The following is a 27,787-nucleotide window of genomic DNA, read 5'->3' on the forward strand; positions in this document are numbered from 1 at the left end:
TTTTTCTACTCTAGAAGGTTCATTGATTGAGTTTTTGGTCCATTCTGTCATGGATCTTTTTCTCTCATCTTCCTCTAATCTAAACTCACAGAACAACAGTGACAATAAGAAGCTGACGCATAAATCTGCATCTGAGCAAATCGGAAAATCAAGGTCAGGCACACAGAGTAAGACAGCGTTTCCGTCTTCCCACTCTGTGGACATCACAAGGGCTCATGGTTCCTTGAGGACTTGGAGATTCTTCTGACGAACTTATTTTCAAAGGTAATCATCCTTCATGAAAACATCTTGATGCTGCTGTCGCTCAGTGAATAATGATCGCTTTTTCAGAATCTATTTTTTCTTTTGAGATTCTTTCCATGATGTCCTCATTTTACAAAAGGAATCTCTGGACTCCTTTTACAGATATTGAAGATGTTGGAATTGGGAGGAGTCAGCTTAGGGCCTACATCCCCTTCCTGCTTCTAGAAATGTCTGTTGGAGAAAGTCAGGACAGTGGCGGATGGGCCTGGACATGGGTGGTTGGCCCTGCACCCCTGTTCCCAGACGGGGCCTTGAACCCCTGCCAACTGGTCCACAGGAACAGGTCCCCAGCTGGGTAAGACTGAGTGTGGGTCCTCACTGTCATCCCTCCTTCTTCAAACATGCATGGGCTCTTCGTCAGGAACTCCCGAGGGATCTTCTGAGCCCTTAGAGAAAGGGGCACCGAACCCTCCCTTGAACCTCCAGGAGATCCCAGTGTCCTAGTGTTTGGCCCATGGAAATGACTTAAAGGTGCTAAATGGAAAGATGCGCACTTGTTTCACTGGACAGCTGCCTCCTTACCTAGGATGAAGACCCAGGAGCGATTCACAGTCCCCCTTGATACCTCCTGGATGCCACTGAGATGAGTGCCCCAAGTATCAATCTTATAGAAAAGACTAGGAGAACCAGTGCCAGCACCAAGCCAGAGTGCCAAATCACAATTTCCATGCCAGCTATGACATCTAGACCCATTTCTTATGTCTCTGTAGGACGTTTTCTGCAGTCACATAAGCACAGTAAAGTTGAGAGTGAAATGAGAATCCTCCCACTCATTACATGGCAGCCAGCACAGAAACTGAGTGTCAGTAACACGCTGCTTCTATGATCACCACGATGGGCATCATGCCTGAGATGAGAACTTTCCCAAGGCAACCAAGACCACATGGTCTGAGAGAAGACATCACACTCCACCTGCTCTGTTCAACCTTTGCTAGATCCATTGATTGAAATGACTTTGCAATCACCTTGCAATCTATCCATATTCTAAGCACCGCCCAAACTTGTACAAGCTCCTTCTTGTCCTCCTCATCCCAGCTTAACTGCTTGCCAGCAGAGGATGGCCCAAGTGAACACCCTGCTAGGGTCAGGGCCCTAACCCCAGAACTGTCTTCTCAGCTCACTGGCCCTGAAATTGGCCACCACCCCCATCTGCCCATCACTCACTCCCTGCACCCCCGCAGTGCCATGTCACCCCCACCTCTGTACTCCAACTCATTCCGAGAGTTCCGCCAGATGAACTTGGTTCAACTTCAAACCACACATCATCCATCCCACCACAGGGCCCCTCAGGGGTCCACAACGTGAGAGTGTTCCAAGGACACCCATGGCACAACCCCAGGAAGGCGTGAGGACCCGGCCCTGGGGGTGACCCTGCAGTGACCTCACATCTTACTCCACGGGGCTCCGTCTCCAACCACCTATTCAAAGGTGTTACAATTGCAGGAAAAAAACACGATAAGGTAGACAAATCTCCTACTGCAGAATAATGGGAAAGTCCACTGCAAATAAAGCCAACTTACATGGAAATATTTGATTTCCTTATTTGTAAATGTGATCGTCCGAACCTAAATGAGACATACCTTAAAAAGGAAAATCTGAACACAACACATGTTGAAACTCTGAGGCATAAAGTAGGTTATTTCACTGGATGGAAACATAACAAGGAAGCAGTTGTCCCACTTCTCTGCTACCATCTGTGATTCCACCAAAACCACATCCTCTACTCCTGCCAGCCACAGAAACCAACCAGTCCAATGTTACCTGTGTTCCTGCCTTGTTGCCTGAACAGTCCTATAGGTCACCTTACTTAACCCCTCCCAGGATGATCAGAGAGAACTACGGTCACACAAGGAAGACCAATGTATCTGGTCTGGTTTCCATGAAAACTCTGTACTGGATGTTTTGTTCCCTGATTTGAAAAAAAAAATTTCTTTTTGAAATGCCAGCAACCGAATTTAGTGAAATGGTAACGGGTACTAGAAATGAGGGGAAATAAAAGGACCTATGTGTGCATCTTTTGCCTAAGAAACCAAACTTAAAAGTAATGGTTGGGAAGGAGAATGGTAAATTCTGGGGCGGGGGGGGAGTGGGAGGGAGGACCATAATACAAAACTTGAAAAACTGGCTAAATGACTGGTAAAACTTTCTGTTGAAGAGAAGCATCTACAATATCTGAGAGTAGACAATAAAATAGCTGGTTTGGAGCACCTCAATTACTTTTTAAGGTCCTTCATAAAATTTTATTAATGGCATCTTAAAGGTACATACGTAGAAGGAAACAGCCAGAAAAATAAAGACTTAAAGAAAATACATATCCTTCGCTAGAAGTAAATTACAAGTAAACTAGAATCAAATATTTCTGTCTCCAAAATGTTAGGTTGCTGACCCTTCAACTCTGATACTTGGTTCCAGAACCATGGAAAATTAACCTATTTTATAGATCAGACTGTAAATAAATGTATGTCAGATGCTTGCTACAATGCAGTAAAATAAACTCATTGGTAAAAGGCAGCTGGAAGAGGGTCAGGTGGAAGACAGGGACAACCCTCAGAAAGACGGCCTTGGCCACCACTGCACACCCAAGCACACATCACGGAGCACTTACAATGAGTTCGGAATCCCGTCCCATGGAAATGACGGTTCGGTTCACTGTCCGGAGAAGCTTCTCCATGATTATCTGGACATGCCTCTGAGTTGGCCCCTAAAGAAAGACACACCAGTAAAAACCAACACCTAAGACAATCATTAGCATGCAAGCCCTGGCGATTGTCATTGAATCCATTTATCCTGGAAAAAGTAAATCAATTATAACTCTTAACAAGATGAAGAATGGCCCTTGTCAAAGGCAAAAGCCTTCACAAAGAAAACACAAGGCATCTTATTAATTATAGACCATTAAAGGTAATTTGTTATATAATCATAGTAATTTAATTTAAGCAAACCTTAAAAATAAAACCAATCTGTGTAAATAATATACTGTTTAGGATCCCTGATTAGCCCACCAATTAGTTTTCTAGAGACACTTGTCCATCTATAAATGGGAAGCAAGACTGAATGACCTGGGGAGCGACCGCTGGGAACACAACGCCTGTACTCTAGCACACTCTCTAAGACTCAGACGCGCCCGACTTTTTTCCATCAGTAAGAATTTGCCCTGTATTTTGTATGGACAGGATTCTTGATTCTTCTTCTTGACCTTGGAACTTGTTTACATATGTCCTCCAGGTGCTCACACACAAGGCCAGGGCGGGTACCACCTCCACGACGAGGATGGGCCACACAGCTCCTGTACTCCCAACCTTCTCCCCTTGAAGAAAAGGGCAGGCCCTGGAATGGGGCCACCAGAGGCTGGCTGTTGGGACGGAGGTGTCTACAACCTTGCAAAGCGGTTCCCTGGAAGAGCTGGCGGGGCCACCGTTGCTATGAAGTGATGTAATCTCACCTCTTCCTTCAACAGCACTAGCCAGGCTCTGGAGCATGAGCCCGTGCAGGAAGGAAGTGGGCAGGACAGGTACATGCATGTGTTGACCAGGAAGGTATACAGAGGTCATATGGAGGAGAGCAAAGATTAAGCCCTGCTGACCTTAAAAACCTGGCCCATCTGTCTCCTGCTGGAGGCACAGATGGATGGACAAGGACCTGTACGCCTTTCCAGACACACCCAGAGACTCAGTGAGTTCATGAGTGTGTGCATGGGTGCACAGATGTGTACAGTGGAGGGGCCGGGGGGTATGTCAGGGATGGGAAGCCATAGGGTCCGATTTTCCACATGCACCTGCACCAACTTCTGATTAAGAAAAAAGCTCAGGGAACTAAGCATATATACAAAAGGAAACACCATTTAAAAAGAAAAAAAGTGCTATCTAAAAAAGCATAGGAGGAAATTACTTGTTAGGAGAAGGAATGTGGGAACAGAGGCAGAGAGCCATTCTCAAAACTCTCAGAAGCATCAATGACTTAAAAAACAAAAACAAAAAACAAAACAAAAACCCAAATCTCAGTGTATGCATTATTCTAAACTAAGAAATGGCAAAAAGAATATAGATAACTAGCCTCCATTTGTTTATTCTAATTTTTAACATCAAAACCATTTTCTGACCTTAAAGATCAAAACATGTCTTGGGGAGGCATTCACCCAAGTCACGGGAAAAACTTGAAAGATTTTTAACTTGGAAGAATACACATTTTCATGTTAGTATCACACTTTATACATAAATACACACCCTTAAAGGATACCACTCAAGGGAGAGAAAGGCTAACCCTTAAAAGTAAGGTTATTCCTTCTGAAATAAACTCAAAGCACCTTTGTGCAGCGAGGCGGGGGCTCATGTTGATGCTAAGGGACCCCTCCTGCAGGTCCCCTGGAGGGAGCCTGTGCAAACGTAGCCATTACTCACCACGTCCTTCCTGTACAGAACCTCCAGGATGGTACTGAGCAGCTGGCAACAGGCCTCCAGGTCTTCCTGTCTCTCCAGATGGTACTTGAGCTGATCCGTCATCATGGGAAGCAGGATCTCTCTGCAGTCTGCAGGGGACACCGGGCTGCCAGTCAGCAGGAGACCCACCAAGACACAACTCTATTTGCTAGAAGCTTGTTTTTCTAGCATGTTACATTGTTTCCAAGCATGTTACATTTACTTTCTTCCAAATGTGAAACTGACATCTGGAGGGGGTCAGATGGCTGGATGGGAGGAAATCACTTATCTGGCTCTGTAAATACTTTACACACAAGCAGGTGTGCACACATCTATATGTGGGCCCTTATAATTATACAAGAATAATCCACAAACACATATAAACACACTGACACATGCATCCCCTAGAATTCAGAGAGATAAACACAAAAGCACCTGTTGGAGTTCTGACTAGTTTTCTATGCTGAGCTATAAATTCACTGATTTACAACTTTAAAAGAAATACTAATTGCAACAAACATTATCTGAATGGCAGCTACTCTTGTTTTTTTTCCCAAGAGGACCAAAGCATGGTTTTCTTCTGCTCCCATATGCCTCGTAAATACAGGTTTCTGAGCTCAGCGGGGTCATAACCAACTAAATTCTGCGCCTGATCTTTGCTCACTCAGGGACAGCTTTCTGCTAGGCTCCCACCTATAGACAGTTTGCAGAGGGCCCAGGACTCAAATTCTGAAGAGGCTGGCGGTTAAAGTTCTCCCTTCCGAACAAAGACATCTTGAGCAGCTCACATTAGCTGTCTGAGTCTGACATGGACACACGGCACGAGCTAGTCACAGGCTTGGAATACAATGTACTCCTACAAGATTAAGTGCGAAGGCCCAGGCCTAGTTAGTTGCTTAGGACAAGGGACTGGCTCTTATGACATGAGAGATACAGGTGAGGAGCCACAGGCTCTCTCTGGCTTCCAGACTCCTGTGCTAATGTGCAGGCACGTGAAAGAAGGAGCCCTGGGGGGGCAAGCACTGAGTGTGGAGATGAGAGTCAGGGAGGCCTCCTTCAGAGGGGCAGTACCCTCACCTGCTGGCAAGAGGAATAGAAATTTCTCACATGGGGCAGGAAACCAAAGAATGGGAAACCTGTACACAAAGTCAGGGAGGCAGGTGCACAGAACACATTCTAGAGGAGGGGAGAAGAGGGACAGGATAAAAGGCCAGACAGGCAGTTGGAAACCAGCATGAACATGAAGGCAGAGGTGAAAGGAAGTTGAGAAATCGAACATGCTGATAGGGAAGAGATATGAGCAGATTTAAGGGCTAGAGACCCTCTGGGACAGAGCATGAGAAGGACAGTGGGGACAGAAGGCAGAGAAATCTGTTAGCTCCTGGGATCATCCAGGCAAGAAAAAGCAGAGCCCTGACCTCCTGTGTGGGGGTGAGTTTGAAAGAGGCTTTGAACAAGAAACAACTTAAGGCAGGCTGTACAGTGCTTGGTGATGGAAGGTGGCAGATAAAGGAGTGTCCAACCCAATGCCCAGCAACCTGGTCATATGTGTGTCATCCAAGAAGCCATGTGATGCCACCCAAGGAGAGGAAAGTGGGAAAACAAATCTATTTTAAAAAGAGAAGGGTTCAGTTTGTACAAGTTGAGTCTGAGTTGCCTGTTGGACACCCAGGTTGCCTCTACAAGGCAAATGGAGACAGGGTTCTAGATGTTATTTCTGGCTTAGAAATGAAGAATCATCAGCTTTTAGGCAGTAATGAAATCCTAGAAGACTATCAAAGGGAATATGAAGAAAGAGCAGGAAACCCTGAGCAGCATCAGGAAGGTAGTACTAGAACAGGAGAGGCGCAGGACACGAAGAAGGAAAGGACAGGGATGCAGAGGAGCCAGAGACAAGTGACGTCCTCAAATAAGGAGGAGAGTGGTCAACGTGGCCAAATACAGCAGCAAGAGCAGGCGCATGTTCCAGAATAGGAGGAGGCAGTTAGAGGCCCTTGGGCCCCCTGAGGCAGCTTTTAGCAGTGGCTGAGCAGGGACGAAAAATGGGAATAAGGCGGGGGGCACCTGAGTGACTCAGTCGTTAAGCATCTGCCTTCAGCTCAGGTCATGATCTCAGGGTCCTGGGATCGAGCACCACATCGGTCTCCCTGCTCGGCGGGGAGCCTGTTTGTCCCTCTCCCTCTCCCCCTGCTTGTGTTCCCTCTCTTGCTGTGTCTCTCTCTGTCAAATAAATAAAATCTTTATTTTTAAAAAAATGAGAATAAGGGATAAAGACACAGTTCCCAGGAGAACAGCTGTAATGAAGGGACACTGGGATGTAAGGACCAAGGAACATCCAGGTTCTCATTTGTTTAAACAAACACAAGGAGATTAAAGACAAAATGTAATTACTAATTGTCTCTTCCAGTTGGGAAATCACATTTAAATCCAGTATCATCCTCCCTCCACCATGAGCAAGTATCTTCTTACTATGCAAGCTCTGCTGGTGAAACCAGCCCAGCCACCGCTGTTCCCTTTAAAATGCAGAGCACGAGACAGAAGATGGCAGAGCTCTGAAACATTAGATATACTTAGCTTGTTTTTAGGATTTTACATTTTAGGGCTTACGTTAATGACACATAAAAACATGTTTTGCACTATTGTTTCCTGCGGTTTTTTTAGTAAGAAAAAACGGAGCCTGCAACACTGAAATGGTTCTTGCAAGTACGTGAGACCCACTTAGCGAGAAGACGTCCACAAGCACTACACGGTAATGTAGGCCCAAGGGTGCAGGTGCGAGCCACAAGGAGGAAGACAGAGCACACACCCTTCTGTTCCACTGACTTCAGGGAACCACATGTGGGAAGCTCAGGCTAAGGTTTTTCCAAATTCCATGCTAAGTCCCCTGAAAAGGACGAATGGCAGCTCCATTTTCCCAGAAGGAGTTTCATCCAATGATTATATGATTTCACTTGTTGACAATTAGAGTAGTCAATACTTCATGCACGAGGGGCTGACGTGCTCTGCATCTTCTGGACAGAGGCCCGGTTCACCCTGCTCGCTATAATGTCGGGAAACACCAGAGGCCAGGGAGGGGGACACGGAGCACGTGGAGAGACGCTATCCTCTGTGTTCACCGACGTCAAGGGGCCCTCACAAGATTCCCTTACGTTCTCAGCCAAACCTCCCTGTGATGCCAACGGGGAGGTCAGACTCCCAGGGAGAGCATCTCCCCAAATACCACAGCCCTGTAAACTCAGGAGGGAAGTGCTCCAAAGAGCCAAGGCCTACAGTCAGTGCAGGAGCATGAACAGGTGTCAGAGAGTGGCCGGAGACCAAGCCAGTCCGAGGGAAATGCCGCAAGAAAATGACCCACAACAGTGAAGCCGGCCTGAAAATGCATCAGTGCCAAATGCTGACCCACCGAACACAGGAATCACATAAGCACCCCAAGCCCAGTCTTTCCTACAGAATCTCAATGCTCATAAACGACATCTGCCCTCAGTAGCTCTTGACACGCTGACCTGAAACCACAAGACCACATCCAGTGTAACGACTACGCACTACCTCCTCGAACCCAACAGGCTGTGAAGGTTTCCTGGCAAACCCGTCTGGGTCCAGCCCTGCTTGCATCCATCCTCATGGCCCTTGGCAAGACATCTCTAAGATGATGGTCTTCATTCTCTTTTGCCAAAACACATCACCTCGCTTTAACACCCCCACCGGGGGCCAAGCTCCTTGGTCGCCCCTGTCCACTGGTTCATCCCTACCACTGCCCCCATCTTGAAGGCAAGTCAGATTTCCAAGACATCTCAGAGGGAGAAGTTGGAGCCACAAAGCCCTGGACCCTCACCACATGATAAAGGAGAATGAATGACTGTCAGCTGGGCCAAACAAGCATAGAAGGAACCCAACAGAGGTGGAAGGCCACTCCGGGTTGGGAGGAGGATCGTGTCCGTGAGCAGTGTCAGAAAACCAGAGGAGTGCAGTTCTGGACTCGGAGATGGCAGCAATGTCCCTGTAGGCACCGAGCCCGAGATGCCCTGGCCGAAATCCATCTCCTACCAACCATTTATCTGTCATGCTGGACCGGCAGATGTTGACGTCCCCGTTCTCAGAGGTAATTGAGTGTGTTAGTGTCATTTGTCAGAATTACTCCAGGGTGAAGAAGTGACGGCTGCCCCATTCATCCTCGACAGGAAATGCTGTCAGCCCTCTTCCACTACCTGGTGGGAACGCCCACCTTCTCCCCAAGCCAGGGGTCTGCGAGGGAGCTGCACCTGTTCGTTACCCACTTCTCTTGATGAGAAATGACAAAACTTTTTAGAAACTTTGCTGCCATTTTGTCACATGGAAAGACGTTTCATTCTCTTAGTCCCCTAAGAACATAAAAATCATGCTCCCAAGGGACCCAGAACCACAAGCTGGATGCTTCCAGTAGCCACGGGAGAATGTAGCTCATCTGTCCTTTGTCACCCTCCTCACCCACAGCTGGTCGCGGGAAAGTGGGAAAAGGGGAGCAGCACCCTTCCCTGGAAGGATGAGAGGAGCCAGTGTCGGCAGGACTTCATGAAAGCAGCCTGACACCCCGGTGTCAAGGATCACCATCTCCCAGCCCCAGAGTGGAGTTCTGGAGACAGGCAGCCAAGGTGTGCAGGCTTTCCTCAAAGACCACACTGAACTCACCAGGCATCTCATGCAGGTCTCTGAGGATAGAGGGTCAGAGGGTAGCAGCACACCACAGAAATACGTGCCAGGCCCACAAGAAGAACGGCAATGCCCCAGAGACCTGGAGAGGCCAAGGGGACCAAAGCTGGAGACTGACCAATCAGCACATCTTGTTGGTGACCGGTGATCTGCAGAACCCAGCATGGCCCACGGACAGACTGGGGCAGAAGGGCCCCCCCAGGCACCGATGTGGGGACCACCGTAAATGACCACCAGTTCTACCATCCTTGCTGGGATGCAGTCTTAATGAGAGCAGAGGGCTTCTTCTCACCCAAGAGGACTGGCCCCCACACGTACACTAAGGCCGGACTGTGCGTGTGTGCTCCCTCTTAGCAGGACAGCTGTTACACATGTCTCTCGTTCTTGGTCTGTAAACCACAAGCATTCAGGTCCTGACTGGTGGGAAGGAGGGACCTGTGGTCAGAGCCAGTTGGTCTGACCTGTGGTCAGACCCTGTCCAGTCCTCGAAAGATATCAGAGGGAAGACGGCACTATAACAAGATCTCTCCCCCATTTCCAGTGATCCGGTTTCACAGGATGGTGTCCAAGGCAGCCAGGATGGGAGTGTGCAAATACATGTGCACCTGAGGACACACGTGTGAGAGCTGGTGTGGGCAATCTGCCATTCAAGATGATCTCATCAGATCAAATGAGAGGTGTGCAGCAAAAAGCCGGTCTGCCTCCCGGTGCCATCCCAGCTTCTCAGCTGCCCCCAACAGGGCCCAAGGGACAGAGGATCCCCAAGCTCATCTATCAAAGGCGTCTCTTACTCCACATTTCAGTGACTTCCAGCTTCTTCCAGAAGTGGTGGGTACAAGGTCTAAGTGACTCACAAGTCCTACCATCAGGTCAAGACAAAAAATGCAGAGCACAAAGGAAAAGTACACCACACTCAATACAAACACACATACATACATTTACCACACACACTCCTATCACCCACCACACCACACTCACACCACACACTGCATACACTCCTACCACAAACACCACACACTCCTACCACACACCACACCACACACACTTCCTTCTACCACAAACACACATATAAACCACAGTCATATAACACATACACACACCACACATACACCACATTCACTCACACCACACCACACACTTACACCACTCACTACACACACACCACACATACTCACACACTACATGCACACACAGCAAACACACGTTCATGCGTGCAATGAAAAATTTTAAAGCATCAGATGCAGTCTCTCACAGCCAAAGAAGAATCTCCTGTCGTATTGTGAATGTCCCATCTCGGTGTCCAAAATACCCTTCCCCATGAACAGAGTGACATTTCTCTACCATGACTGATGCAAACAGCCCAATTAGGTTCAAGACAGATGGCCTGGGAAACTGACAATCCCCCTCAAAAGCAAACAAACAAACCTTTGAATTTTAACAGAGAACACATTTTAATAAACTGCCCACACATGACCATTGGAAAATAGCTACACTAAATATTTGACTGGAAGCCTAGGAACCTGGGTCACTCTTCAATTTTGGGAAAGCCTTTACTCTCACTAACATTCAGTTTACCAGCACACATTAGGAAATGATAAAACGCACCCTGCTTACTCTTTGCTTTGGATCTTGGGCAAGTTTCCTCTACTCTCAAAGCCTTAATTTTTTAATCTGCAAAATGGGGCTGTGTACATTATCTCTGAGGTTCGCTGTGACAGTCAGATGGTATATTGTGTGCATTTGGCAAATACGAGTGTTCAATAAATGAGAGCTGCCAATAACAGTAAGAAAACAGCATCATTACGTAAAGTCAGCCTTTTCAACAGAAAGTACACAAAGGCGAATGCCTCAGAGCTACACTACCCAACAGTGGCCAGTGCACACTTGAAATACAGCTGGTGGCAAGAAGGAATGAAATTCAAATTTAGTTAATTTTTAAGTAATTAAAACTTACATGTAAAAAATGATACTTGCTTATTGGAAACATTAGTATGGAAGACGGGAACAACTTCAGGATGGGAATTTACTTTTCAGTAGTAAATTCTATGAAATGTTCAAAACACAGATTAAGTATCTGTAGTGAAAATTAAGCATCCAAACTGAGACGTGCAATTGGTGTCAAAAACACACTGGATTTCAGAGATGCAGTGTGGAAAAAAATGAATGGAAACCAGGTCATTAGTAATATTTAGATCAAAGTCATGTTGAGATGATATTTTAGATAAATCATTAAAATTAATTTCAGCAATTGCTTTGTATTTTTTTTTTTTTACTATAGCCTCTAGAAAATCATAAATTGCACATGTGACTCACACTGTATTTGTGTTGGACAGCCTGGTCTCTGAGGATGCTAGGAAGCAGATGTTAAAGACCTCCTGTGTGATTTCTCATTTTAATGAACTCGTGTTCATTACGGAAGGAGAATGAAGGCCACCACAGATCTCTCCTATCAGATCTCTCTTCACATGGATGTGACCACAGGGCTTGGGAGCGCCTGACAGTCCGAGTTAGGCAGAGATAGAAGCCCCAGGGAAGCCAGAACTAGCTAACACAGTTCTCCTGATTTTCCCCGCCAGACAAGGGAAATGCAGGAAGCCCGGTGGACCAAGACTCCACCCAAATCGGCTGTGGGGATCAGAGGTCCCAGCCACTCTTCCAGAACCCCCCTCCCAGTGTGATCCACTATGATTACAGACAGCAATAATTCAACATCTGTTCATCCTCAGCTGTGCAGGCTGAAGCCATGATGATTAATGCTCTGGTAATGGGCACAAAGTAAAAAATATTAATCTTTATAAAAGGTATTCAACAGCCATCATCAGCTTATAAATGTCCAAGTAGAATATCCGTCTATAACCCCATTACGGCTCTACATTAAAGCAAGATGCAAATACGAGAATGAATTTGTCCATTTAAAACATTCATTTTATGAACACTGAGTAATGCGCTGCTTAATTTTTAGTTTGGTCACATTAAACAAATGATCCATAAAGTGCATTTAGTAACCTTGAGCCTGTTACATTGAACTGAGATCCAGATTAACACTTTTAATGAGAATTAAACAGTAGGAGCTATATAAATGGGGGATGCTTGTTACTCATTTGTTATAGACACTCATCTTATTTTTCAACTACCAAAGAACTCTGTACCCACGATTCAATTTACTCAAATCATTTTCTCCCTCAAGTCCTCAAACAGCAGAAATGTGGGAAATGGAGTCAGCAATGGAAGCAATCACAGGAGCCATCTACTTATGTCCAGATTGACAGATGGGGGTGCCAGGAGCCAGAGAGAAGGGACGTGCAGGGATTGTGCCACTAAGCAGCTGACCCAGAATTAGGTGCCTGATTCTGAAGCCATAGCTCCTTAGATTAAATGACACATGCATATAACCATGTGGTTCTGGCTTCTTTACAAGTCAGATGCAGATTACATTTTTCCAAGTATCATCTTAATGTAACAAGTCATAATCATTGGTAGTACCAGGAGAATCAATGCAAATTGAGGAACCCTAGGTAAATCATTTTTCCTTTTTGGATTCCCTCTTTCATTTTTCCTCTTTGTGAAATGAAGTAAATACAACTGTCCTGCACCATGTTTCTACTCCTACCATCTGGTTAACACCTTCATAAACAGTTTGGTCAGAAGCTCCTCGATGCCACTCAACTAAGTGCTGAAATTATCAGAAATAAGATAACCTGCATGTCAGCTTTGAGGTACCCAATGTCATGGAATTTTAATTGAAATGATGACATTAAAATTAAAAGAATCCACTGGGTGCCTGGGTGGCACAATCAACTGAGCGTCCGACTCTTGACGTCCGCTCCGATCATGATCTCAGGATCGTGAGATGGAGCCCCATGTCAGGCTCCACGCTCATGCAGTCTGCTTGAGATTCTCTTCTACCTCTCCCTCTGCTGCTCACGTTCTCTCTCTCTCTCTGTCTCTCTCACTCAAATAAATAAAATCTTTAAAACACAAGACATTAAACAAATCTTGGAAATCGGAAGGAGAATGTGGTAGCATAGAGACTGTATAGCAATGGGAAAAAAAGCTGATCAAAGGTATCTTCTGGATGAAGTCACTGGACCTAGCACAATACATGTTGTCTTTTTGGAAGAAAGAATGGGGAAGGAGATATTTCTTAACTGCTCGGTTTTGAGAAGTTTAATAATAGGAATTAGACATTCGTTAGTATTATAATAATAAATAATTTTTCAGAAGAAAGAAATGAACGAACAACCAATGGAGAAAAATCAGTAATGAGTCCCATTTACAAGGAGATGAAAAAGACTAGATGAAAAAATTAGAAACAATCAGGTAAAGTCCTGGGGAATATTATGTGGGACATGCCAGTCAGGCCAGGAAACTAGTCCCTAGGTTGATGGAAGTGCATTAAAGAGGTGGCTCAGTAAGTTCAGAAGGAATTCTACAGGTATGCCAGTCCTTGGGCAGAATCTCACCAAGTGCAGGATGAGAAAATAAAGAGACAATGTATAGGGCTGAAGTGTGGTATGCATTCTTTTAACCAGGAAAGTGAGGGAAGACAGGAACCTAAGTCTTGGCCACTGTACTCCAGCACACACACAGTGTTTTGTTACTACACATGTTTGTTCAGCCCCCTTGATATAACTGCCATCTGTCACTCAATATATTCCTACAAACTCTATAGCTCATTCTAGTCTTGCTTGTTTAAAAATGCACACGGCCAAACTGAATTCTGAGGAGTGCTGCTTCAAGGACGAGTATCTCTGTCAAACTTATATCTTATTCACTCTATGGAAAAGACTAGAGATGCTTAGTGTCATAGCCACATTTGTTGCAACTAAGTGGGAGTTTCTGAGCTTTGTACTGATCAAGACTTTCATAAATGTTTTCTCATGGTGATAGATTCTTTGTAAATACACTGGCTTCCAAGACTGAGTCGACCAACTAAGATAAAAACAAAAAACCCATAAACAACAACAAGCCTACAAACTCCTGTTTGCCCTGACAATGAAATGTATACATTAAAAACAGTGTCAAAACCCTATAGTCCAGTCCACTCTATCTTGAGAGATGGTATGTGCACTCAGAAAAGGATTTATACAACAGACAAAGAATGGGGTCTTCGAGGAGAACCTGGGAGAAAGCAGACTGACCTGGGGCTCCTCCAATGGTCCCAGGCAAGGTACTGTAGATAACACATCATGTAGGTACAGAGCTAATCTCATATGGCTTGGAAGGAATCATGAACTGGGGTGACACACAGACTTGCTGTCCTGATCCCCTGTGTGAGCATGAACAGATACAGGACGAGAGAGGTAAGCTCTTCTAAGGCTGCTCTTCTTGCACCCAACATCAAGCAACAGGGATAGGAGGTCACCCAGAGGTGGGTACAGAACAAGGGGTTAACAGACTGTAATAAAGGTGGACCAACCACATGCTAAGGAACTACCAATTTGATTACAGATAAGAGTCCCCCCCGCCACACCCACACACAAAGGAAAAAAGTATGAAAACTCCATAAGCACAACACTGCATTTTTGCTTATTTTTGCATAGTTTGTTTACATTTATTTATGTATTTGTTTATCCACATATTTCTATTTAACCTTGTTCCATATGGCACTGGAAGTGAATTCAGTATTTGGAATGTATTACTCATACAGTAAATGTGAAACAGTTTAAGAACAGAGTGGGTGATGGGTTTCTAAGAAGACAACTCCTTAATCAGCACCAGAGTGGTGGACAGCTCCCTGCTTGGGATTTTGCTTACAAATTAGTAGGACCTGTTGCTTAACTCCTGGGCCCTTATCTGTAAATTAAGAGAATTATTCTTTTCCAATTATACATTTTTAAACTGATGGCTCTGATGCCTCTCAAAGGAATCAACTTGCTAACCAACGGTCCTGAGCACATGCTAGGTGCTCAACAAATTATAATGGAATGGAAATAGATATAATTAAGAAACTAAAATTGAGTTCACCCTCCTAGACTCAATAAGCCCTTTCTAAAAGGCTGCACTATTTTAACAGATAGTCTTTTCAAACACTCATATAATGAATGATATATACAATGAGGTATGAAAAAGGCACAGTACCTTACAGATAAAGATTAAAATTGTCTCAAAAACAAAAGAGGAGAAAATGATTTCACATTCCACCATTATTTCAAGAACCGGTCTTTGGGGTTCAAAGTAAGTAACATTCCTTAGAAGTCATCAGCACGACTACCTAATTAAAGTATCCTGGAATGCTAGACGGATGGTACATTATGTGACTATGTCACACGAAGGCCCCAAACCTCAGTTTTTCTTTCTGTACAATATCCCTCAAGTTAACAAAATTACTGTACAGTAGCTCTGGGTTTAAGATCCCTTCAAAAAAGAGAAATAGCTCTCCATTTTCCACAGCGGAGAAGCTCAAGAGATTTTTATTTTGATCTGTTTATGAATCGAAGCATTAAGAAGGTATACTGTATTACAAATCTGTATTAAATAGCTACTCTTTCCGCAATTTAAAGCAAAAGAAGTTGACTGAGTGATTTTAAGAAATATAAATTATATTTATATATTTTATATATATTTATAAATAAATATATTTGATGTAAATATATTTATAATATTATATATTAATCACAACCAAAGTAGTCTGGAAATCTGACTTCGATATTTCCTAACAGCTAGTCTCATTGGTATCTGAGCCTTTGCCCTCAGATTTCAAAGGGCTGCTGTAACTAATGTTTCTACCATTAAAAAGGAGAGTTTCACTCTGCTTGATAACTGGAAGAATCATTCACCTTGAAAAAAAAGAATGAGGAAAATAATTCAAGCTCTCTAGGCCTACATCTTGAAGAAGCTCTGTATTGTTCAAAAATGGAACACAAATGAAGTTTTATGAGGCTGACGAACACTGTCTAAAAGGAGCTTGTTTGCTATATTGAAAGAAAGAGCCATGGGAATGGCCAGGATATGAGGGAATGGCACACATCCCATTCCTGCTCACCACTAGATTCCAACCATCAGGGGAAAAAAAAACCCAAAAATGAAAAACAAACAAAGGGGTGCCAATGAATAGTGAGCTTAGAACAACGTAATCCACCAAGAGTATTAAACTACTGTCAAGACTATAAAGGGATTATCTTGCCACCAAGTCTTCAAATCTTCACTCTTCAAATCTTATACTACCTTCCAAAACCAAAAAAATTTAAGACACAACGGTAAGAACATATAAGTTCTAAAGAAAATCTGTCAGTTGGTTTGGTCATTTTCAATATGGGAATATGGAAAGGTCAGCTCCTGAAAGACAAAGAAATGATACAGTGTTAACTGGAATGAGCTTTCCCAAAGGTCACCGGTTCAGACCCATGGTGAAAAGAGCCCATGTGGGTGAAAACGTGTGCTCCAGAGGCTCTCTCATCTTAACTCAACGGGATCTTCCAAGTATGTTCAATTGTCTTGACTAATGTGAAAGTTAATGCTATTTCAGGTTGATTCCTTTTTACCCCAATTGCTGTAACACTAACATAAAACATTTTTTGTGGGCATAAATCCTAAACCTTGGTGTCCCAGTGTTTATTTTAATTTAATTACATTGAAACTTTTCATTTCTATAATAGGATTTAAGCTTTAATTTTCACAGCTTTTGTCAGATATGTGGGCAACAATATAATCACAGGGGAACAAAGCTACAAATGCACAAATTATGAAGCTCTGACCTTTCTGTCTCTTTGTATCCTGCTTTGAAAATCTGCTCACTCCACACCACAGATGATATGCAAGAGGCATCTTTTTGTGAAGCACGTAATCTATTTAACCAGCTTTCAAGTAGTCAAGTCACATCCAGAGACAACGCTGGGAAGCCATTACCACCCAGTCGTTGGCTCTCGTGCACGGCTTGCTAAGGAGCCAGATGCCCTTGGCCTCCATGCGGGAGCCGGAGCAGGAACAACCAGGGGAGTGGAAACACCAGCCCAGGGAGCGGCCCCTCTGCACATCCTCCCTTTCCTGAAACAAATCATTCACTCTTTGAATACCACCGTACTTGCAAAAAGCCATCCCAATGACAATCTGGGGTGGCTGGGATTTGCTTCAAAATAGCTGGGGGAAGAGCACAGAGATTAAAAACAAGACCAACCAGGACTTGATACCTTTGGAAGCTCAGTGAGGAGTCCGCACGCACGTTATTACACTCTTCTTCCCATTTTTCTCTGATTAAAACTTTTGATCATTTTAACAAAATCTATCTTGAATTCAGAGGTAGAACTGAACTGTCCTCCTCCCCCAGCTCACATTTCCACAAACTGAGGAAGACCTAAATCAGGTGCAAAAAGATGACCTTGATCTTACAGAACTGCTCACAGATGACCCTCCCCAGCTCAAGTCCCTCACTGAGTCTCCGTTTTCCATCTCTCCTTCCTCCTCAAAGACAACTCCTTCCTCCTCCATGATCAATCCATTCAGCGCCAAGGGTAAGAGTGACAGCCAGCCTCCATGGGCAAACACACAACCTCTCCTCGCTCAATCAACTGAACCGTGTATGTATGCAGCCGATCCTGCTTCCTTCTCTGTGCTGCACCCTGACAGAAGAAGTGCTGGACGTGGACATCCATGACTAATTTTGTTCATGAAGACATTGTGGCCATGTCTGACGCCAGGCACTGTCCTAGGAGCAGCAATCAAGCAGCAACAACGTGAACAAGAAGGCCACGCTCGGGGATCTCTCATTCGAGGGGGAGACCACAGGTCATCAGCAAGCCAAAAGGAAAACCTACGCCACAGTTTCACCTGGTGGGGAGCGGCAGGAGCAGGCCTGAGGCAGAGTGGCTGGGGGTGCTCTGAACCGGCTGACCAGAGCACCTCTCAGAGGACATCCCCTGGAATGCTTTTATTTGATCCAGGTCTACTGACTTTTAGCTCCTATTTCCAAAATGTAGGATGTAGGCAACAAGAACAGGGCAGGTGAGGAAGCTGAAGCCAGGAGGGTAACTTGTCGAAGGTCGCTGAGTGAGTGGGGACTAGAGGCAGGATTTGAACCCAGGCAGTGTGATCGTAAAGCCCAGCACTCAGCCCAGTGTGTACGCCCCACCCTCATCACAGAGAGGCTTCTGGAAATGCAGAGTTCTTCATTAACGAAGAAGTAAAATCATTTGTAGGAGAAATGATGCAAACAAGTCATTCTTTTTTTTTTTTTTTAAACAAATCAAAGTTAAAGGAGAGGGCCTCATGCTCAGAGTCAAAGCTGACGGCGCTGACAGTCAACAGCACGCTGCGGGCAGTGAAGTCTCCAGGGGCAGGCGCGCTGGCTTTATGGGCTAACTATGTAGCGAACACCACCGTAGCCACCGGGTCCACCCCAGCTGTAGAAAAAACTTCTCATACTTGGGAGAGATCGCTCTATTACGAGCTGTCCCTCCCCCGCACAGAAGTCAGGACATGTCCACCGCCACTCTTGCGACAACTGTAAGGCAGGGTACGTCCCAGGTGTTGCCGAGAGCCCTGACGCCACTCACAGCCAACAGTGGGCGGGACAGCTCTGTGAAGAGCTCCCACTCCCCTTCCACCGGGTGGTGGCTGCAGAAGCAGCAGGAGTCGCAAGGCCCTGATCCAGAAGGAGCATGGCAGCTGGGACACCTGTGCGTGGACAGTGACAGTGACAGCCGCTATGGTATCCACACCCACTAGGAACAAAAACACCCCCTCTCTGCCAAAACACACATCTCCTGCCCCAGCCTCATAAGCTCTGCTCTGTTTCCGTGTCCTTCAGAGGCTGGGGAAGCCGCAGTCGGGAAAACAAGGCTGAAACACCAGGGCACCTCAAGCCTCAGCACCCTGGGACCCGTGCCTGGCAAAAGAAGGCCTCTCTGCCAAGAAGCAATTCCAGTGTCCATATTCACGGTCAGCCTTGCTGCACGCAGATCAGCCTGTCACTCACACTGAAGGGAGACCCTTCAAACAATGGACTGTATTTGATACTGCGGGGAGGAGGAAAGCAATTAAGTGAGTCCCTTCCATGAGTGAGGCAACCCACATGCTGGTGAGCAAAGACAGGGCCTGGAGCCCTCACTGGGGAACCTGGAGGAGCCACACGGCCATGCACCCGGACCATGTCCCCGAAAATGTTTACTTCAGGCTAGCAGCGTCGGTGGCTTATGCAGCTAACTCTGGTTCTATCAGGTTCTAGAACTCTGGACACGTGAGGCCGTAGGCTGACAGGCTCCCCTGGGATCAGGAAGAGTACACAGACCAGGACCATTGTTACAAATCAGCAAGAACTGGAACAAAGCAGGAAAATCAGGGCCATCATATCTCATCAGAAAATACTGTGGCTTCAACGATTTATACCAAACGTGGCAGAGAATATTTTGCAACAGTAATGACATCTTCGTGCAAACAAACCAACGGGAAGACTTCCACGGATTCGTCTTTCCTGCCAAGGAGGGAAGACGGCTGCAGGCTGCCTTGAAGGAGCAGAGAGCCTGCAGATGAGAAAAATCAGGGTTGTCTTCGTGATCCCTTCCCAGAAAGATTCCTAACACTCACAACGGGGGGGGGGGGGTGCCCTTTTCCACACTGGACATTGGACAATGTATTCTGAAACACTTCCAGACCGCCCGTGAGCATCTGGACGTGAGTCTAGACCGCCAGTGCTGGCTTAAGACAAGGCTACTGACTGGGCAGCTGGGGGCTGCTTCCAAGACACTGAGGCTTCTGGCGAACAGTGGCTCTTTGGCCACACAATCAGTCTCGACTCACGTTATACCACACGACCTCCTTTTCCATGTTGGGTGCAGCTTGCTATGAAAACTAAGTCCCTAACTTTGTACTTAAAAAGATTCTAAGTTAATAATCAACAGCATGCTGCAAAAACTTCCCGAAACAGGACTTGAGGCGGTCTTTGATAAAAGACTTAGAGAACAAGAATGAAAAACAGAAACGGGGCACAGTAAAGAAGAAGAAAAACACAATCACCAAATAGCCAGGCTGACAAAATTACCAAAAATAAATAGGAAGAGCCCCTTCCAGCTTTCTACTAGCAAAGGAAACGAAGTTAAGTTTCAATACAGGAAAAGATTCCCTTGGTATACATTTTCTTGATTAACATATGATATATTATTAGCCCCAGGGCTACAGGTCTGTGAATCGTCAGGCTTACACACTTCACAGCACCCACCACAGCACATACCCTCACCAATGTCCATAACCCAGCCACCCTATCTCTACCCCCCACCCTCGAGAAACCCTCAGTTTGTTGAAATGTATTCTCTGAAGAAGTTCTATTTTAAATACTTTAACTGGACCATTTATGTTTTAAGTCCTTACTCAAAGACAGCTAAATGATTGTGGCACAAAGTTCGGCAACAGTAATTATGCAATACAGGGAAGAAGGACTCCCCTATAGCAACAGTCAGTAAAAGTCAAGTACAAATAATCCACTGACGGTTGTTATTAATTGATTAACTGTTCATTCAGTGAAGTGGTTTAAGTCAGTGGTGGCAGTCAGCCGTGTATGTCTCTGGGGTTGGATGGTTAGGAAAAGGGACATCAATAACCTACCTAACAAAATCCAAACAGAAAACTTCCAGGGAATTTTACTTGTTTTGGTATAAAATATCATCAATATGGAAAGAAACAATGAAGAAGAAGTCCCCACCCATCACCGCATCATCATGCCCTCTTGCACCCCATGTTTTTTCACCAAACTTTAGAAGACACCGGGAGAACGAATAATTCAAGACCCAGCCCTCCAACGAGACCTTGAAGTATGGACGATCCAGATTGTTAGGTAAGGGAGATTCATGTGCTTTGAATCCCAACCTAGGGCAATGGAGCGGACTTCATTTATGCAAGTGAACAATGGGCTTGTGGTCCAGAGAGAGAGGTTTGGAAGGGATGCAGAAACCCATTTATTTCTTGGTCTGCTGACTTCGCTCAAAAAGAAACACACCCACTCAAATGAAGTTTTAACATTTCTCTTAACAGAAGCCTTACTGTACGTGTTAGACTCCAGGGTAGTGATAAAGTTCAATCAAGAAATCAGGCTAAAACCAGCAGGAGAGCACAGGGTCCAGGAGCCCAGATGGTACAAAGGACTAATGTGGACATAAACTGAGTTCTCGGTGCAGCCAGGAGCTCAGTGGGAAATCCCCAGCCAGGCTGCTCCAACCTTGAAACACCACACATGGAGACAAAAGAAAACGAATCCAACAGCCAAATTTCTGGACACAAATAGAAGAGTAGAAACCCGTGCCTCTCAGTCAGAATGTCACTCAACGGTCCCCACATCTGCCTCCGCTAAATGAGAAAGGTTGTGGAATTATGCAAAGGTTTTAAGCTTTCAATAAAACTGCTTGACAAGTGTAAAATATTAATTCAATCTGTCCAAATAGAAAGAAATGATTAATAAAAAAGGTAGGGAGATAATGTGAGGAAATAGAAGGTGTTCCTTAGGATAAATGAGTTGAGGAATCATTGAGGAATCATTAAAATTCTTATTACTTTGAGCAGGGCTTGAGGAAACCCTGTCAAAGAATGCAAAGTTCAGGAAGGGGCAGAACCATTATTTCTAAATTTAAAGAAAACTTGACATTTTTCTTTGCAATTACCTGAATGGAAGCAGGTGATTGCCTCCCCAGAATAGACAATCACACATCTCAAAGGCTACAATGTACGCTGATTATCGTGGGGCTTTGGTGTACACCTAAATTACCAACTACAAGGTTTTCCCCTTCATCTTTCAATGATCTGTTACTCCACCATATGTCAATTACCATTCTCTTGTAGGGGCTAAATCAATGGAGCTGTTTTAATTGGCTACTACCTCCATTCCTGTTGGCATGGAGGAGAGAATTCAGAAGGGACAGGCCTATAGACAAAGAGTAATGTGACATCCTCACGATACTCGGGGTTCCACTCACCGTGCTGTGTGAAGAGGTCACTGTGAATGATTTCAATCAAGCAATACAGCTTCTGAATGGTCAGCAAACCCATGGGAACATTTAGGATGAAATCAGTGAACATTTTGCTGTAATGAAAAACACAAGTGAAAAGAAGTTTAGGGATATACAGCAAAATGATCTACTGTGTTCAAGACCAGACCAAAATGTAAGGCCATTAAATGGTGATTAAGTTCTACCAGAACATTGGAGATGGCCCATTATCCAAAATGGGCCAAAATCTCATCCAACAAAATGATACTTAAGATGTTATTTTTCACTTCACACCCACTCAAACGGCTATAATCCAAACAAAAGACTACAACAAGTGTTGGCTAGCTAGGATATAAAGAAACTGAAACCCTCCTACCATGCTGGTGGGAATGTAAATTGGTGCAGCCACTTTGGGAAACTGCTGGGTATTTCCTGAAAATGTTAAACCCAGTTACCATATGATCCAGCATTTCCACTCCCAGGTATATATACCCAAGAGAAACAAAAACACATCTCCAACACACAGTCTGGTAGATGAATCCCAGGAATATTATTCTTCATATTCTGTGGGGGGAAAGACCCAGATATCTGTCGCCTGAACAGCCGATAAACAAGATATACCATTTCCATAAAATTCATCCGTATCAAGGAATGAAGTTCTAGAGCACGCTAACAACACGGGTGAACCTTGAAAACATAATGCTAAGGAAGAGGAGCCAGACACAAAAGGCTACATATTATATAATTTCATCCATAGAACATGCCTGGAAAAGGCGGAGCTATACATACAAAAAGAGCCAGGGAGGGGCAGAAAATGACTATTCAGAGCGCCAGCATCTGCCGGGGATCAGGCCGCCCACATTCAACCACGATGATGGGCACACAGCTCATGTAATGACACACTCTACTCCTGGGGAACTTTATACATGTGAATTATTCTCACTTGAGTGTTTTTTACAACTATACTTTTACAAACAGTCAATAGAACTATAAAGGAGTCTCAGAAGAAGGGTTCTTGTTGGCAACAAAGAAAAGCCTTTCATGGATCCCATCAGCAAGGCTCTGTAAAAGAGTAACTGCAAGTACCCACCAGTCTGGGAGGACAGACACCAATATGCGCTGGCAAAAGCTTGCTTTGACCTTTAGAGGGCAACTGGATCGTATTTATGACAAAGCATTTGGGGCGCCTGGGTGGCTCAGTCAGTTAAGGGTCTGCCTTTGGCTTATGTCATGATCTTGGGGTCCTGGGATCGAGCCCCACCTCGGGCTCCCTGCTCAGCAAGGAGTCTGCTTCTCCCTCTCCCTCTGCTCCTGCTCTCTCTCTCTCCAATCAATAAATATTTTTTAAAATATTTTAAGAAAATACAAAAGAAAAAAAAAGAGAACATAAGACCTTGTAATCCCACATCACTGTTCAAGCTAATGATATAAATAAGGGCAAGATACTACAATTAAGCTACAAAAGAATTTATCCTAGCAGACTGCATAAGAAAAACCGAACAAAGCCTAATACCCCTATCGCACGGAGGCCTGTTCGCTGTAATCCAAAAGCTGTGTTGGCCTGGATGCAGGACCACTGAGCAGCTCAGTTCTCAGGGACGAGTTACTTAGCATAAAAGTGGGCTAACAACAGAACGATGTTACACCGTTGTTGCAAAGATTAACTGAACAATACATGGGAAGTGCTTCGTGTGGAGCCTCTTGTGTACGGAGAAAGCACGTGATCGATGTGGGCACCTAGTAAATAAATGATGGGGCCGGCGTCGGATCGAACACCATGGAAGTTACTAAAAAGACGACTCCATAATGTAGGAAAATAAGAGGTCTTATGTGCAGAAGCTGATTATAAAATAAAGAATATGACCGTGTTGAATTTTGGAATACGTCTGCACACATGCATGTGTATACGTGTGTGCAAACCAGATCCTTTTAGTTGTTTTTAGTCAGTGGAATTAATTTGATTTTTTCTCCTCTGTGATCTCTTCTGTTTCATCAAAACATCAATCAACTTTCTAAAAAGGAAAAAATACGTACATGATTTACAAGGACATTTAAAAAAAAAAAAAAACAGTAGATAAGGTGGTTCGGTGGATTAAGCAATCTTGGTTTTGGCTCAGGTCATGATCTCCTGGGTCGTGAGAGCGAGGTGTCAGTCTCTGCGCTCAGTGGGGAGTCTGGGAGATTCTCTCCCTTTGTCCCTCCCCGCACTAGCCACATGCACACACTCTCTCTAACAAATAATCTTAAAAAAAAAAAAAAAAAGAAGTTATTGAAGACAAGGTGTTGAAATAGCATATAGGCATGCCTAAAGGGACAAGGAGCCAAGGGCCGACTACACTGGCCCTGGAGAAGAGGGTCTTCCTTGGCTCTCCAAGCACAGGCACCAGAAGCCACTGGGAACACTGACGCTGCCCCATTAACCAGTTAGTCTGATCCCTGGGCCCCTTAAGGACAGGCCCAGAGTATGGCCCATCCAACCACAGCTTCCCCAACTTGCTCTGTTCTCCAAACCTGAATCTTTCAAACAAGAACCTTCATCAAAAGCTCCTGGAAGGTTCATTAAAACCAACCGGCTGGGCCCCATCCCCCACTCCTAATTCAGAAGATCTGAGAAGGGGCCTGAGATTCAGCATTTTCTAACAAGACCCCAAGGGCTGCTGACGGCTTCTGTGGCAGCCACAATGCAGGGGCGGGCCCACTCCAAAGACCCAGGGCAGACTTGCTCCCGATGGGCCCATTCACATCTCCTTTTCTCATTTACGGCATGCTAAGCCGTCCCCCGCATTGCCAGTGTCTGCGAACAGAAAATAATGTGTCCATGCAGAACACTAAATCCTCAGGCACATCAGAAACCTGGTGATTCATGGAGAAGGGGACCACCGGCCCCTCCCCACAAATGTTCCTCCTTCCCCTCGCAGGCATGAGCAACCTACAGTGGACATAAAGAACAGGAGGGATGAGCATTTCTTATTCAGCTTAACCACTCAGGGGACACATGGACCTTTACTAATATTTAGATGGGCTTTCTGGCTGCTAAAAATGGTGCCATCCCCTGCAGGTAGTTTATGGTGTTAAATGCTAAATCAAAGCCAAAATCAAAAGCAGACAAGGGCTATGCTTTACATGTCTGGGGTTAAACAGGCTGCACATCCCTGTGGCGCTCAACCATCTTGTGAAATACAAGCCCCTACAGATTACACAAGTAGGACTGGGCTCGCCAGCCAGGCGGCAAAAAAAGGTGCAAAAGGAAGGATTTGGTCCCCAGCCTCTGTCCTTGGTCTGAAAGCCCAACAACCAGCTTCCTTGGCATTTGTTGTAGTTTTGTTAATATCATCTTAGGTGACAACTACTGACTGTTCTGCCTTAGGCTTGCAGTCCATCAGCCGGGAGCACAGAAGAACAGCCAAGCATGCTGGGGGGCAAGGGAGGGGAGTGAATAGTCAGTCTCCAGTGTCAGATATTTTAGGTGTTGAAAACAAAACAAAAACCCAACCACCACATAGTGAAATTCAATCCTGAAAGAATAAAAAATGCCAAATTTGTAAGATCTACCCACTGGGCTACAAGCAACCCTCTAAAGAAAATACTGTGTTGACAGATGATGTCTTTTCCATATAAAGTCATAATTAGGGAAGTGTCAGAGACACCACAACCAGCATGAGTTTGTTCTAGAACAATCCAGGGCACTGATGTCTGCCAACACGAGACTGAGCCCGAGCCTCTCGTAACCTCTCTGCACGGGAAGGAAGCAGACCACGGGATATGGGAAGCCCGCCCCCCAAGTGCTTCCTTACCTGAGCTCTTTGGGATCGAAGACCAATTTCACATCGTTGACAATAGTCGGCAAGTACTTCAACGCCGCCCCCTGCAAACCAAGAGCAAAGAATGCTGAGACTCATGCAGTCTGGCAAGGGTTAATACGAATCTATAATTCCTAGGAAGCACCACAGACATAGCTAGAAGAGAAGGATCACTTTTTAGATGAGACAATGGAATCACCAAACAACAAAAACAGAGCAAAGAAAGAACCTCTGGGCCACAAACAATGGTGATTTGTTAGAGGTCCCCTTGACACATAATGACTTAACAGAGGCCAACGGTTGGTGCCTGTTGACGGAACACCTACACTGCACTAAGTTTCCGTGTGATTTTTCTCCTTAACCCTAATGAAGCGATGGCAGAGGAAGATCTGTGTCCCTCGAAAGAATTCCCTACTGTCCAAGTCACTGCAGTTCCCCCATATTCAACATCTAAAATGATTCTTTGTTCCACTCCAACACTGGTTTCTGTATACCCATGCATCCCTTCATTAGGAGTCTGTTTTTTCTTTAGTAACTTTCTCTCTTCTATTCCTATTTTGTATCTTCCAGAAAACCCACGATCTCAAAAAACAAGAGTGATGGTAATCATGACAGCTCCTACTACATGTTGTGTGTTGCGCCAGGACCCTTGTGCATTCTCTCTTTCATTACACCAGACCTCTGGTGGGGAGCCAGCTGCTGGACAGCAGGGGAACTGCCAATGGAAATAGTAAGTACTCTACCCCTGGACACACTGCAAGCACTGAACAGGGAGAGCATCAAAACTCAGTTCGGTGGGCAGCCTGAGTCCCACCCCTCAGCTACGCCCTGGGAAAAGTTTGTGGATTTTCAGTGTTCTGACGATGCTGGGCCCCCCTCTATCTGTAACTCTACACAACTCCTTGTACCAGGCTGGGCTCCACCTCCCAGAATAACGTGGGGGAAATAACGCTCATACCAAGAACATCCAGAGGTTGCATTAAAGTTCAAAATCAAGCTGAAAACATAACACTTTGAATGCTGGAAAGTACTATACTTACTGCATATATAATTGTTAGCATTATTTTCTGAATGCAAAAAGGTAGTGTTTAAAAAAAAAAAAAATCAAAATGGAGTCATTTGTGCTTAACTCCATGTCAGCAAACCAAGGCTTCATACCTAAAGAAACTCCAGTTGCAGTCTCTCTCAGGAATATAAGATCAAACTACTCAATCTGGAGTGGTGCCTGGGTGGTCCAGTCAGTTAGGCATCTGCCTTCATCTTAGGTCATGATCCCAGGGTCCTGGGATCCAGCTCTGTGTCCAGCTCAAAAGGGAACCTGCTTCTCCCTCTCCCTCTGCCCCTCCCCATGCTTGTGTGCACTCTCTCTCTCTGTCAAATAAATAAATAATATCTTTTTTTAAAAAAAAACTAGTCAATCTGGAACTCCCTGGTCAGCACTACTGAGGTAATTCACCTGACAGCCCCTTCCATTCCTCCAAGAAAGAAGAGGTATAGCCTGTTCTTTCCTTGTCCCTGCCCCCTTCTGCCTACAAAAGTCTCATTTTTCCCAGCTCTTCAGAGCTCCCTTCTGCTTGCTGGATGGGATGTTGTCCTATTCACTTTGAATCATTTATAATCACTGAATCTTTTGAATTAAATCATTTTGAATCACTGAATAAGGCCAACTGGATCT

General features: G+C 45.0%; 1 protein-coding gene across 5 annotated transcripts in view; it reads right to left on the minus strand.

Annotated features, from left to right (window-relative positions):
- DOCK1 (dedicator of cytokinesis 1) overlaps nt 1–27,787 on the minus strand; it is a 490,685-nt gene that overhangs the window by 298,106 nt on the left and 164,792 nt on the right. For all 5 annotated transcript variants that reach the window (XM_032882088.1, XM_032882091.1, XM_032882090.1 and 2 more), the window contains exons 24-27: nt 26,107–26,177; nt 22,301–22,407; nt 4,701–4,828; nt 2,909–3,004 (exon numbers count right to left, since the gene is read on the minus strand). In XM_032882088.1, the coding sequence (XP_032737979.1) occupies nt 2,909–3,004; nt 4,701–4,828; nt 22,301–22,407; nt 26,107–26,177 (402 nt within the window). The remainder of the gene's footprint in view (nt 1–2,908; nt 3,005–4,700; nt 4,829–22,300; nt 22,408–26,106; nt 26,178–27,787) is intronic.

The sequence above is a fragment of the Lontra canadensis genome, unplaced genomic scaffold, assembly GCF_010015895.1.
Source record: "Lontra canadensis isolate GAN:19392208 unplaced genomic scaffold, GSC_riverotter_1.0 scaffold79, whole genome shotgun sequence".
In the NCBI taxonomy this organism is placed as follows: Eukaryota; Metazoa; Chordata; class Mammalia; order Carnivora; family Mustelidae; genus Lontra; species Lontra canadensis.